This window comes from Phragmites australis, chromosome 3, assembly GCF_958298935.1.
Source record: "Phragmites australis chromosome 3, lpPhrAust1.1, whole genome shotgun sequence".
Classification (NCBI taxonomy): Eukaryota; Viridiplantae; Streptophyta; class Magnoliopsida; order Poales; family Poaceae; genus Phragmites; species Phragmites australis.
The window spans coordinates 50099488-50113377 of NC_084923.1; the positions used below are offsets into that span (position 1 = coordinate 50099488).

Sequence of the window (13890 nt, forward strand, 5' to 3'; positions counted from 1 at the left end):
TGTTAACAGAAAAAATGGTTGGTTAGACAATGGCTATAATTTGGATCTCTAGCCTATTAATACCCCTCCACTTGGTTTCACTCCGTATACTTGCGATCCAGAGGAGTTTATACACTGTGTGTGTCATCAAAAAGCAAGAGAGAGCACTTGAGTTGATTTCTAAGTTCTTAATTGAAGATTAAGGATATCATTAGTGCTTGGAGAGTAGTAAGTGTGCATCTAGCTATAGTCTAGGCTTGATCTTGGTCTCCGAGGTTACCTCCGGCAGGGGTGCTCAATTTTGGTTTCTAAGCCAACCTGGATGCTCCGGATTGACCCGGATGTTGTGGGTTGCCGGAGTCTTTGGACATGCTACAAGCACGGGACTTTGCTCAAGAAGATTTGCTGCGTAGTTTTTTTTTTCAAGACTACGTACGGTTTCGGTGATAACTTCCAAACCCCTTATCCAAATTGAACGAGACCAGCGCAATCGAAAAGACATCAGCAAGACTTACAACTTTCATTTTGGCACCATATTGAGATTCTATGCCGTTTAATCCCCAAAATTTGATGAATAAATCGGCATAATTAACATGTACCAACTCGATCTACCGGCTATGAATTTTGACGATAAAAAACTCTATCCAAATTAATCCACCACACTCTATGGACTAATTAGAGGTTACCTTTGCAACGTAAACCACGAATTTAGAACGAAGCCGACGGAATAAAAAAAATCTCCTTCTTCCTTTATCTCCTTTCTCTTTTCTTCCTTTTCTTCATGGCTTCTTCTTTGTTCCTTGCTTCGTTGCACCGAGGCAACAACCAATGGACTCGAGGTCTCCGACGATGGCAAGCTCCGGCCAAGGCGGCTCAACGAAGGAAGAATCGGAGGGGAAAGTTCACAAAAGAGGAAAATACTGCGGCTGTAAATTAATTGGAGCAAAGGTGACGAAATTGATTGAAACTCGTCCAAAATTTCATGCATGCAAGAAAAACTTGGGTGGATGTGTAGCTAAGGAGCTAGGTATTTCAATTGTGTGATATGCATACCTCAAATCCTTGTTATTGAAGAAGAAATTTAAGGGAGAATGAGAGAGTTAGAGAGGGAGGAGAGGGAACAGCATGTCCTTGCTACTCGGTTGGAGAGGGAGAGAGTGGCACGAGGGAAGGGTGAGGAAGTGGAGCTGTAGCTAAAGAGAAAGAGGAGGTGGTGAGTTAGTTGGTGTGATCTATTTATCAGAGAAAGAGATTTATTTTAGCTGAGAATTCTTTTGTCCCTTTTCTCAAAATCAATTTTTCACTTTGAAAATTCACGTGATAACTATCTTATTTCTAAACTTTTTGTGATTTATTTTTCTTAATATTTGGGGTATTACAACGGTGGCTGGCTGTTGGATCAGGTTCGGAGAGAGAGACTAAATAATTAGCTTCACCTGTCAAATTAGTTTCACAAATAAACGAGTTTCATAAATATAAATACGTCTTATCTATATTTACTCCATGTATCGATCAGATATTAAATATTACCTATAAATATATCTATAGGTACCGAACGCTATACGTACGTTATCCTATTCGAATATTTATCCACCGCGCACAACCCATCCAAATTCCAGCCCCCGCTCCCCTCCCCTCCCCGCCATCCATTCATTCATCCCGTCTTGGCCATGGCGCCATTGCAGGCACCAACCGCCGCTCCCGCTTCCGCCTCCGCCTTCCTCTTCCTCACCCCACCGCGGAGGCGGACCCACCTCAAGCCCAAGCCCAGGGCAACCGCCACCATCCTCTGCTCCTCCGCCACCGCAGGCACAGGCTCGCCCTCCCTCTCGGAGCAGCTCCAGCCGCTCTCCCGCACGCTCCTCCACGACAAGCCCACGCCGACTACCGACCGCCCCACCCCGGAGCCCACCTGGGTCAACCCCTCCAAGCCCAAGCCCACCGTCCTCTCTCTCCGCCGCCACCGCCGCCGCTCCCCTTCAGCCCATCCCTCCTCCGCCCCGCTCCAGCCGCTCCTCCGCGCCATCCGCGCGCTCCCGGAGGACGCCGACCTTGCCGCCACCCTCGACACCTTCTTCCCCATGGGCTCCCCGCCCTCCCTCTCCGACGCCCTCCTCCTCCTCAACTACCTCCACCCCTCATGGCGCAAGTCCCTCTCCCTCCTTCACTGGCTCCGTGCGCTCCCCGATGGCGCCTTCCCGCTCGACACCATCTTCTTCAACGTCGCGCTCAAGTCCCTTCGCGCCGCGCGCCAGTGGCCCCACGCCGAGCGCCTCGCGCTCGACATGCTCGACGCCGGCGTGCCACTCGACAACATCACCTACTCCACCCTCATCACCGCTGCCCGCCGATGCCGCCAGTTCGCCAAGGCCGTCCAGTGGTTCGAGCGCATGTACGCCGCAGACGGCGTCCTCCCCGACGAGGTCACCTACTCCGCAGTGCTCGATGTCTACGCCCAGCTCGGCATGAAGGAGGAGGTGCTCGCGCTCTTCGACCGCGCGAGGGGCAGTGGCTGGAAGCCCGACCACGTCGCCTTCGCTGTCCTAGCCAAGATGTTCGGCGAGGCCGGTGACTACGAGGGCATCCAGTTCGTCTTCAAGGAGATGCGGGAGGTCGGCGTCAAGCCCAACATCTTCGTCTATAACGCGCTGCTTGAGGCGCTGGGCAAGACCGGCAAGCCCGGCCTCGCTCGCAACTTGTTCGAGGAAATGACCGCCGAGGGTGTCGAGCCCAACGCGCGCACGCTCACCGCGCTAGCCAAGATCTATGGGAGGGCGCGTTGGGGGCGTGACGCCCTCCAGCTCTGGGAGCAGATGAGGGAGAAGAAACTGCCCGCCGATAACATCCTGTGCAATACGCTGCTGAGCATGTGCGCCGATGTAGGGCTGGTGGCCGAAGCCGAGCAGCTGTTCAATGAGATGAAGGATACAGAATGCCGTGACGTCCCGATGCCGGACAAGTGGAGCTACACGGCCATGATCAACATCCACGGGAGCAACGGGGACGCTGACCGTGCGCTCCAGCTGTTTGCGGAGATGCTAGAGGGCGGGATAGAGCCCAACATAATGAGCTACACCATCGTGATTCAATGCCTGGGGAAGGCACAGAGGATACAGCACGCAGTGGAGGTGCTTGAGGCGGGGCTGGAGAGGGGTCTCAAGCCTGATGACCGGCTGTGCGGGTGCTTGCTCTCTGTTGTGGCTCTGAGCGGCGACGAGGAGATGGAAATGGTGCTTGCTTCCCTGGAAAGGGTCAATAAAAACTTGGTCAAGCTGATCAGAATGCTCGGCGATGCCCAGGTGGGTGTTGACGATCTTAAGGCAGAGTTAAAGGGCATATTGAACGCTGCAGCCCCTGAAGTTCGCCGGCCTTACTGTAACTGTTTGATCGACATATGCCAGAACCATGGCTTCCCTCCTCAGAGGGCAAGAGAAGTCTTCCATCTTGCCCAGACCTATGGTTTGTACTCCAAGCTTCATAGCAGAAAGGATGAAGAGTGGTCGCTGGACCTGCGGTCGCTCTCAGTTGGTGCAGCCAAGACAGCATTCGACGATTGGATGAAGACCGTCTCAGAGCGCTTGGTGCAGCAAAAGGCTTTGCCAGAGTCCTTCAGCGTGTACACTGGGTCCAGCACCCACAAGTTCGCGCAGGGGCTGGCAAGTGCTTTCGCCGCTCATCTTGAGCAAATGGCGGTGCCATTCCGTCCAAGTGAGTCTCATGTCGGCAGCTTCATCAGTTCAAGGGATGATCTGGTCTCATGGTTGCAGATGAACAGTTCATCAACGGTTGTTGCCGGATGACTGAACATAGTTGCTATGGGTTCAGTTGTTGAATGCTCCGAAAGAAGGATGAATGAGGAAACTGGATGGTGTTGGATTCATGATCCGCTCTACACACTCCATGCTAATGCATTGGTTGACATTATAGTTTGTAGGAAGAGAACTGGAATGCATATCGTTACAGAACTTCCATGAGTTACAAAGTTAGCAGGGAGGTGTAGGCACCCTGAAAATAATTGGGCGGTTCTTCAAGCTTAGAATGATGGTTTTGTATCTGAAATTTGAATGCCACATCTCGAATACTATTATCTCGATGAAGGCATTGTATATTTTTGAACAATTTTTTCCTTCTTGCGCACATTGAGTTAACTTGGCTGTTAACATACTGCTTTCAAACTGTTGAAATTTAGTAGGGATCTAATTCGTCTCCATCAGATTGTGTTATATGTTTCAGTATTTATTACAGCTGGTCTGTTCTCTGCACAACAAATTTAAACAAGGAGCTGCAGGATTGGGGGTTGTAATGCAGTAGTTTTTCAACTCCAGCACCATCAGTATGATGCCTAGCTCATGTACTACCTGCAGTTTCCTGTCCTCCTAACTCATTTTGTTTGTGCCGTTTTGCACAAAGAAGAATAGATGACAGTTGAGTTTGTACTATAGATGAGGCACTGAAAGTACTTACGGGGTGAAAATTTGAGACCTACCGGGTAATTACGTGGACTTCGGAGGTGCATCATATATCCCTGGAAATGAATGGACGATGCATGATACTCGAAAATTGAAACCTTCGTTTCTCCAGGACATCGTTCTACAAACCAGAATGCGTCAGGTAGTAGGATGATATCCATCTCAGCAGTAAGGGGTATACCCGGGGTGTATCAACTGCAATAGCAGAAATACAACGCCGTAGCAGTCATGTAACAACACAACAGACTCACAGATCATCATGCTATCCTTTGCAATGTCATGTACACAATCCACTGATGATCGAAGTGACAGTATTGTAGATACAGTACAGATATCGGCAGAAGCAAACTGAAAATTTTGCCTAAATGAGTTTGAGTTTGAAAAACATAAATACACAAGATACAAAGATGAAAATCATGGCTCAACAGGGGGCTTTAGTCTGATCAACCTCCGAACTCTGTCCTTCTCCGTGTTCTCAAGCAGACCCTGCATGAATGATAAACACAGATAGTCGGTCAGATAACATGAGTTTTTTTTACAAAGATAGCAGATCATGGAAGATAAAGAGAACAAAACCATTAGCAGTTTAATGAATCGCAGCGTGAAGTTTGATAGACATAAGGCAATACATTGCCACTGAACATCAGGGCAGATATGGTGCTTGTAAGTTAGGTCAAAATGGGATCATGGGAGATGCTGGAGCATTGTTTACATTGGATGGTTGTATATATACTTTGAGACAGGAAAAAGCACAGAGCTGGCATTGTTTAACATAATATCATCACTCAATGATAAGCTAAGCAGTTTGTGATCAATTTAAAGTGTTCAATAGTTATACACTTACACCCAGAGTACAGGCAAATATATAAACTGTGAGGCCAGAAAACTGAGTTGACGATCTACCTTCCAAACGATCTCATCAAGGCACAAGCAGATCCTCCCGTATTTGTCAAGGAAGAGGCGCTCAGTAGGAGGTTTTCCACAGACATCCTTCACTGCCGATGTAATCGCAAAGATCACCTCGGCCACTACAATGGTGGCAGGTTCAAGTTGAAATAATGGTAGACAAAGGTTTAACAGAAGACCACTTAAAGGTGAATAATATCAGAAACTCAACACTCACAAGCAAGCTCATCATATTCATCCTTGCCAACAATGTACAGGCAGACGTCCCCAATCATTGTATAAACAATAGAGACCGACCTGGGATAGAGTAAAAAATAAACAGTGATGACCAACCATCTCCATTATTTTGAGTGAGAAAATAATTTAGTAGAGGTAGTAGTGGATGGGATAAGCATGATTCAGTGACATGACAAAAGATAAAACCAAAGTCATGGCAACGATGGGACTAGCATTCAAAATGCATGTACCTTAGTTCACTTGTCACTATCCCTCCAGCACATGGCTGACTATAAGGATGGATGAAGGTTAATTCTAGAAACCAACACCATGAGGTTTGCTGGGCTCATTATCAATAGGAAGTAACACGAATGATAGATTAGAAGATCGAAGAAAAGTTCTTTCTTTTCCATCTTGTAATCAGTTGATCCCTCGGTTGTTAATTGTTGATCCCAGTATCATACTGTCCCAGATTAGTTGGTTGTTGATTGTTGGACAGCATTTTGCCATTTCAGTTAACAAAGACAGATTTCCTCAGAGCCACTAGCACAATCAAAAGCGTAGAAACAAGCATAAACAAGAACTTATAGTGTAATGCATACCAACAGGATAGAAAGAGTTAGGTTGAGTACAAGGGTGCAACATGAGCGTAGCAGTAACACTGAGACATGATATATGTTTCCTGGAGACGGGCTTGAAGAAGAGTTAAGTTGGGAACTATAGACTATAGTTAGACCAACTTTTTTTTCTTTCTGTGAGTAATAGTTAAACCACCTTGCACCTGAAATCTCAGCATGGACTAAAGCACCAAGCATCCGAACTCTAATTCTCAACAAGGGAATGATAAGATCTGCGCTATGCACAGGGCATAATGTATTTAATCAAATAACACTAGTTTGCAGCAGCACGGATCTCAATCAGGATAAGGGCAATTTCCATCAATAGCGACCACAAGTTCATAACATGACCGAAAGAGCAGCCAGTAAGATTACTCGGGCTGCAGCAAAGTAAGTAAATCTGGTGTGTAGCCAGTAAAATTTGGGGGGGGGGGGGGTTGTTATACGTACTTGTGGGAAGCAACGTGGAGCTCCTCGCTCTTGGACCCTTTGAGGTTCTCGGATCCGAGCTTCACCAGGAACGAGCGCCAGTGAAGCCTCTCCTCCGCGGGAACCCCATGGAACCTGCGGATTCCAACACCCCACAAGATCACTCATCGAATCAAGTACGCGTATAGCAGCACTGAATTGGCAGATCTCATCTGGAGAGGCGAGAGATCTGGAGGGTGCAACGCGTGCAGGGGATGAGATCTATGTAGCAATAGGAGGGGGAGGGGGGCGCACCGCTCGATGAGGATGTTGCCGTCGGAGTTGGCGAAGAGCACCGCCAGGATCATCTTCTCACCCTCTGTCTCAGGCCTTCTCTCGACGGTGGTCGGGCCTCTCCTCGGTGACTCCAGTGCGGTGCGGTGCGGTGCGGGAGGGGGAGGGAGGGAGAGGAGCTGGGCGACGGCAACGAGATTGGGCCTCTGGAGGAGCTGGGCCTCTGACGGACACAATTTTTTTTCTAGTGGGCCCACTCTCCGGTTTTTTTTTTTTTTTTTGCGTTTTTCCTTTCTTTTATTTTACCACACTCCAGTCCGCAGTCGTCTTCCTCGCCTCCTCCGTCTTCCTCTCGTCTCCCTGTGGCCGACCCGACCCGACCCGACCATTGGGCTCACTTGAGCTACTTCACCGTCAGTCGACTCCCACCCTATTCTCCCAGTCCCGGACCTCGGGTGGGCTCTCATGGAGGCAGCATAAACTCTTCTTCTCTCCGGCGGCCTCTCTCCCCTCCCTTCGATCGCCATGGCTCGCAATAAGGTGCGCTCTTTCGTCTTAACCCCCCATTTATTTCACGGGGAGTCCCGTGTTTTCCTGATTCGACTCCAAATAATGCGCGAGCCATTTGGCTTCAAAACGTGCGATAAATCCCCTCACCTATTCTAGGGTTTGATCGAGCGAAAAAAAAGTTTCTGGGGCCATCCGAATCTAATGCCCAAGTCAGAGTTCGTGTCTTAGAAAATGGTAAGGATTAACCGTGATCCTGCGTGCTCTTTGTTCGCACCACAGGGGTGCAGTGCATGATTCCCTAACTACTGCTATGAGTTGAACTAGTGATAACTAATGCATAAAATTGACCACTTGCATGCTGCACAAATCTGGATAACATAGCTTATAATCTAAAGAACTATGGAATTGCTCTTTCAAGTTTGTGTTATCTTTATCAATTTGGATGCCATATTTCCCTCAGGAAAAATATTGTGTGATAAAGTATTCACATTAAAGAGTTTTTTCTCTGACTTTTTTCGGAACTTCTTTTTCAATATTGCGTGAATGGGCTTATTCTTTCTGGTACTGGTAGTAATACCTATGTTCTTGCTAATTACGTAATCGTTTCGTAGGAAGCAATGGTTTTGCTATTGGATGTTGGGCCCTCAATGCATGGGGTGCTGCAGGAGGTCAAGAACATATGCTCAACTCTTGTGCATAAGAAGGCAAGCACGTGTTCTTCCATTTGTATCATCCAGTTTCCTCAGTTCAAATGCTAGGGGTTGTCGTTTCACGGGCAAACCATCTCAGATCAACATAATTTCCTGTGTACCTCTGTTTTCTGCAGCTAGTTCATAACAGGAGCGATGAGGTTGGTATTGTACTCTTTGGGACTAAAGGTTAGTTATTGCCAGCTGCATGAACTATTTCTATTTGTACTTCGAATCTTATGTGTTGGTATTTTGATTAGATTCTGTAAACTGTCAATAGAGCTACCTTTTCTGTTTTGAAGGGGTTGCAACTGGACCGTTGTCTTGTAAACACTTTATAACCATTTATTACTAACGACGGAAAATTTAGATATGATCTTTTCATTCTCTGACTGGGAATTCTCTCTTTTCAATACAAAGGTATGGAAACAGTGTGTTTTCAGATAAATTAGTCAGAGAATAAAACTGTGTACAATGACAGGATTCCGGTTTTTCGTGCACTTGAATCATGAGTTGAGACATTAGCTTCTACTTGGTAGGAATCAGCATGATATCAGCATTTCATGCTGAACAGAGCACTTCAGAGTCAGTTGCCAATATATTAATTCACATCTTTTTGCTATTGTATGGGCTATTATGGAAGGATAGAGTGAACAAGAAACCTATTCGTCCTACTATATTTCCTGATTATGTCACTTCAAGGTATCCTTATTATGAAACTGCCCATAGTTACGTTGAGCATGTGTATGCTTTACAATGGGAAAGGTTCACACAGTGTAATACTTCTTTTGGTATGCATCTAGAATCGGTGGAGATTCTGATCAAGTCATCATCGTTGTCGTCAATAAGAACAACAACAACAAAGCTTTTTAGTCCCAAGCAAGTTGGGGTAGGTTAGAGATGAAACCCACAAGATCCAACAAATTAGAGATGAAACCCACTAGAAGCCTTTTAGGGTTCTAGTTAGACATCGATATTCAAAATTTCATTGCTTGTACATCAGTCAAGCTTGTTTGGGACTGAAAGGCTTTGTTGTTGTTGTTGTTGTTGTACATCAGTCAAGAACACTCTCGGCATTTTATATTTATTGCTTCCGAACGTTAAAAATGACGGACTTGGTTTCCCTTGATCTATTCAGAAACGTGCAATGAGCTTGCGAAGGAACTTGGGGGCTATAAGCATGTGATGGTTGCACACGATATTAAAGTTGTAGATGAAGGGACAGCACGTGCTCTGCAAAACCTTCCATTGGGAACTGTCCCTGGTGACTGTATCCATGAAATGGCAGTAGGTGCTAGTGTTTGATTGTTCGTGTAATAATGATTACTATTTAATCATGTAAGTTTCTGGTTTCACTTTTTTAATATAGCCTAAATTTATATGTGCTAGATAGCTAAATCATATGTACACAGTTAGAATTAAAGTAGCATTTCTTTGGTCAGCCATCTTTGAATGCTTGCATTTTGAGTAGTTCCCTATGTTATGTTGACATCAATGAATTATACTTAACACTTTTGGTCCTTTATGTAGTGGTTCCTGCCTATTGGGTTGGACAGTACGGTACCAAACTGATTTTTCACGTGCTTCTTGAATTTTTTTCTGTCGTTGTTATGTATATATGTATGTTATTTAATTTACATTATTCTTGTGGTGTTGTTTCAAATATGGTCTTCTTGTGTAATTTGACCAAAAACAGCATTGGATTTCCTTGACTAAGGCAAAGTTCTGGATGCTGTTGTTGTTGGTTTGGATATGCTGATTAGGAAATTTGGGAATACCAAAGGGAAGCAACGTCTCTGTCTAATCACCAGTGCACAGCATCCGTTAAGAGATCCACCCGAGGGGACTAAAGAAGATCAGGTGGACACCATTGCAGACCAGATGAAAAGACATGATATTAAGATGAACTGTATTGTCTTCAGAGAACAAGGAGTCCATAATGCTGTAATGGAAGAAAATGACCGACTACTGTATCAGTTCAGAGATAAATCAGTAGCAAAGGTGGTCCAGGTTGACAGCCCAACATCACTCTTAGGTGCTCTCAAGACAAGAAATGTGCTTCCAGTTACTGTCTTCAGGGGAGATCTGGAAGTGAGCTCCAATTTTAAAATCAAGGTAGGCGGTTTTCTATCATTTCCGTGTAATGTTTCCATTAGTTACAAGAGTTTAGACTAATTCGACACCTGTCCATCAGTTTGCAAGTTTTTTGAGACTAAGAGCTTTGAGAGGATCTCATTAGCATACATATTTCATAATCATGGCTGATTTGGATGCCCTTGTAAATAGGTATGGGTCTATAAGAAAACATCTGAGGAGAAATTCCCCACTTTGAAGAAGTATTCTGACAAGGCTCCTCCAAGTGATAAATTTGCCTCTCATGAAGTCAAAGTGGACTATGAGTACAAAAGTGTCATCGAACCAGACAAAGTTGTTCCACCAGATCAGAGAATTAAAGGGTATCTTTATGGTCCTCAGGTTGTCCCTATATCATCTGCCGAATGGGAGGCTGTCAAGTTCAAGCCAGAGAAAGGTGTGAAGCTTCTAGGCTTTACAGATAGATCCAGCATATTGCGGTATTGCTGTAAACCTTAACTTTCTTTTTTGCGAGGTTACATTTTTTTTTGGCACTTGCTGGTTTGTAGTTGCTATTGTGCTTTCTGCATTATCATTAGTTTTTTTTAATCTATGGCACACATTATCCTTAAATTTTGTTACCATGTATCCTCAAACTGTTCTTGTACTACCCCGATGCATCATTGGTGATTTTTTTTTCTTATTGATTTAGCGTACGTTCAGATAAGTCTCAAGACCAAGTATGATATATTCTTAAATGTTGTTTTTTTTTTGCTATTCCATTTTAGCTACAGTCATGAGGACTATATCGACAAAACTTGTACATTGCTGGTGTACATTATATCTATTTGGAGTTTTCAAGGTCAATCATTTAACGTTCATGGCTGTGTGCCAGTAATGCTTCCTCTTTCTCTACTTTGACAGGCACCATTTTATGAAAGATGTATGTTCCTTTATATCTGAACCAGGAAACACGAAAGTAACTCTTGCAGTTTCTGCCATAGCAAGAGCAATGCAACAAATGAACAAGGTTGCTATTGTGCGATGCGTGTGGAGGCAAGGTCAAGGGAATGTTGCTTTTGGTGTACTGACGCCAAACATTTCATCAGTGAATAATGTTGTAAGTATGTTGTTTATATGGTCTGTATTCGAAAGTTTTGATGGAAGACTGTGTGTGCTCAATCAGTTCTTTGCTTTGCGCTGCAGCCAGATTCTTTTTACTTCAATGTACTCCCGTTTGCTGAGGACATCAGAGAGTTTCAGTTCCGATCCTTTAGCAGCCTGCCGTCATCATCTCAGCCCACTGAAGAACAACAAGAAGCTGCAGATAATCTAGTGAAGATGTTAGACCTAGCACCAGCTGGAAGGGAGGTCCTCAAGCCTAATTTCACACCGAATCCCGTGTTGGAGGTATTTTTCTTGTCGTAGAACATCTCAATGCACTAGCAACAAAACCGAATTTATTTATTTTGTTCTTCATTCTTTTGGAATGCCTATATATGTTATGCTATTTTTCGTCTTATTTTCACTTGTTCCTTTCATTCTGGTTCATAGGTGTATCTTCAGTAAAGGTTTTGATCTGGTAGAGAAATATTGTGGTTGTTCCTTTTAGTTCAACAAAAATCATGATATGAGATGCGCACTGATGTAGGTTTTGATGACTTACTAAGACTTACTATGCTCCTTTAAAAGTGGAAATGGATTTCAAGGTCAAATAGTAATGATGATTATTGTTTTTGGGTCCATTCTGCATCAATTGCCATCCCAAAGAGAAGTTTGACCAACCTTAGAGAATTAAGAAGTTAAGAACAATAGCAGTAGGTATTTATGGCACAAGAGGGGCATGGGAAGGATGGAGGATTATCTTTCATATAAAAGGACTTGCAGTTCAATTCATCTAACAATAATCAAACATTTTTGCAATACCATTGAATCTTGTGCGTGGAGTTGACCTGTGTTTAGAGATTATATAGTTGTTTGATTCACTAAATAGTTGCACTATTTGATTCTCCATCACTTGGCAGTTTCTCTCCCTCCCTCTGTCGCTTTTATTTTGCTATTTTTCTGTATGTAACTTGTTTTGTTGATTATGGTGCATTGTTCCCTTTCAGAGATTCTACAGTTACCTTGATCTAAAGGCAAAGCAGCCAGATGCAAATGTCCCGCCACTTGATAGATGTCTAAAGAGGATAACAGAACCTGATCCTGTTGTCATTGATCATCAAACACCATTAATCCAAAATTTAGGCAAATCTTTTGAGCTGAAGGAGAACCCCAAGGTTAAATTCAAACATTTGTTTGATCGACTTTGGTCCAATCTGTCAAGCTGCTACATCATTAAAATTGTCTAATTGATTACAGAAAAAGAAAGCACGAACGCAGGACAAACTGGCATATACTGGTGGAAATGATCAAGCTAAATCAACAGAAGAGCCTTCTGTAGAGAAGGATGGGATTCTTGGAGTTTTATATCCTCAAACAGAGGATGTCGGGGAGATCGGAGATTTAAATCCTGTTCAAGATTTTGAAGCCATGCTGGCAAAGAGATCTAACTCAACGTGGGTTCAGAAGGCAATTGAAGAGATGCAGAAATACACAACAGCTTTGTTAGAAAACTCTCGGGATGGGGATAATTACCAAAAGGCACTTGAATGTTTTGTTGCTCTGCGTAAGGCCTGCATTATTGAGCAGGTAATCACTCTAAATGTTATTTTCGTAAGGGCATAATAATTAGGTGAGCCAATATCCTAAGATTCATTTTTAAGGCCACATGGGTAATTTAGCATGCTTGGTCGGTTGTTTCTCATCATCTTTAAAAACACCCACTGCTTATAAACCTATGATGCTGCTCAAGAAAAAGGTAATATTCCTTACATGGTGGCCATCTGTTGCAGTATTGCCCTTTCTGTTTATTCAGCTTCGTCCCTTAAACGCATATGAACATGCATGTTTGTCATCTGTTGCGGTAAGCTACTAAATCCATGCAACTCAAACTTGACGGTAAGCTATCATACATATACTTTCAGTAGGCCTGGAACATTTTGCTTATAACTCTTAAGCGCAATAAGTGATCTCTGATCACATAGACATGGAAGCAATGTTGCCCCTTAAAATTCGACAGTTGCCGGTGCACTTGCCACTTTGTTATCTGTTATCTGTGCTTACAGTGGTTATTTGTGATCAGGAACCACAGGAATTCAACCAGTTCCTAAAGAATATTTACGAGAGATTGAAGACAGGTGATGTTGCGAACTTCTTTCACCTGCTTTCGTCGAAAAATATTTCACTTATCAGTGAAGAGGAAGCAGCTGACAGGTTTGCAAGCTTTTCTCTTTGCGTCTATTGCAGAAAACCAATCTGCTTAACATGGTTTTCGTTTCAACCTTTCCCGTTGATTTTCTCCATCTGTGTGTGTGCAGTAACGTGACGGAGGAGATGGCAAGAAGATTCTATCTGAAACAAGAAGCGGCGTCTCAGTAGCAGGCAGCTGAAAGAAATTGGAAGCAGTTGGGCTTGGGTGACGAAAGACAAAACTACCCTCCTAACGGTAGCTAGCTTAGAGCTTACCTTACCCTCTAAGTCCTAACGGCATGTTATGTTTTGAGGCTTTGTTCATGGATGGAGGGAGGTGGAACAAGACAGTTTCTTCGACTGTCTGGGTTTACCAACACTACTCTCTGTATGTGGAAAATTCAGAGTTGCTGCTGTGGTTTCCAGCTTGCACGACTC

At 44.2% G+C, this 13890-nt stretch overlaps 3 protein-coding genes across 3 annotated transcripts; 2 read left to right on the plus strand and 1 right to left on the minus strand.

Annotated features, from left to right (window-relative positions):
- The first annotated feature begins 1574 nt into the window (after positions 1-1574).
- LOC133913820 (pentatricopeptide repeat-containing protein At5g46580, chloroplastic-like) lies at positions 1575-4187 on the plus strand. The gene has a single exon (XM_062357087.1). It carries the CDS (start codon positions 1650-1652, stop codon positions 3777-3779), a length of 2130 nt encoding a protein of 709 aa, XP_062213071.1. The 5' UTR covers positions 1575-1649; the 3' UTR covers positions 3780-4187.
- A 492-nt stretch (positions 4188-4679) lies between these two features.
- On the minus strand, positions 4680-7075 carry LOC133913822 (uncharacterized). Its single transcript, XM_062357089.1, has 5 exons — positions 6911-7075; positions 6638-6751; positions 5572-5651; positions 5352-5476; positions 4680-4934 (listed from the first exon to the last, which is right to left on the minus strand). The coding sequence occupies exons 1-5, from the start codon at positions 6961-6963 to the stop codon at positions 4863-4865; spliced, it is 444 nt and encodes a 147-aa protein (XP_062213073.1). The 5' UTR covers positions 6964-7075; the 3' UTR covers positions 4680-4862.
- A 103-nt stretch (positions 7076-7178) lies between these two features.
- LOC133913821 (ATP-dependent DNA helicase 2 subunit KU80) lies at positions 7179-13884 on the plus strand. The gene is made up of 12 exons (XM_062357088.1): positions 7179-7429; positions 8011-8103; positions 8226-8277; positions 9227-9358; positions 9812-10203; positions 10375-10661; positions 11086-11281; positions 11368-11571; positions 12273-12440; positions 12523-12852; positions 13346-13476; positions 13581-13884. The coding sequence occupies exons 1-12, from the start codon at positions 7415-7417 to the stop codon at positions 13639-13641; spliced, it is 2061 nt and encodes a 686-aa protein (XP_062213072.1). The 5' UTR covers positions 7179-7414; the 3' UTR covers positions 13642-13884.
- The last annotated feature ends 6 nt before the right edge of the window (positions 13885-13890 follow it).

Excerpts from the sequence above, each read along its gene's own strand:
- LOC133913822 (XM_062357089.1), bottom strand. The coding sequence starts at position 6,963 with ATGATCCTGGCGGTGCTCTTCGCCAACTCCGACGGCAACATCCTCATC. Across the intron at positions 5,652-6,637 it reads CTCCACGTTGCTTCCCACAA|GTCGGTCTCTATTGTTTATA; the intron begins GTACGTATAACA and ends ACTCTATCCCAG. Across the intron at positions 5,477-5,571 it reads TGAATATGATGAGCTTGCTT|TGGCCGAGGTGATCTTTGCG; the intron begins GTGAGTGTTGAG and ends CCACCATTGTAG.
- LOC133913820 (XM_062357087.1), top strand. The coding sequence starts at position 1,650 with ATGGCGCCATTGCAGGCACCAACCGCCGCTCCCGCTTCCGCCTCCGCC.
- LOC133913821 (XM_062357088.1), top strand. Across the intron at positions 9,359-9,811 it reads GGGAACTGTCCCTGGTGACT|TTCTGGATGCTGTTGTTGTT; the intron begins GTATCCATGAAA and ends ACTAAGGCAAAG. Across the intron at positions 13,477-13,580 it reads GAAGAGGAAGCAGCTGACAG|TAACGTGACGGAGGAGATGG; the intron begins GTTTGCAAGCTT and ends GTGTGTGTGCAG.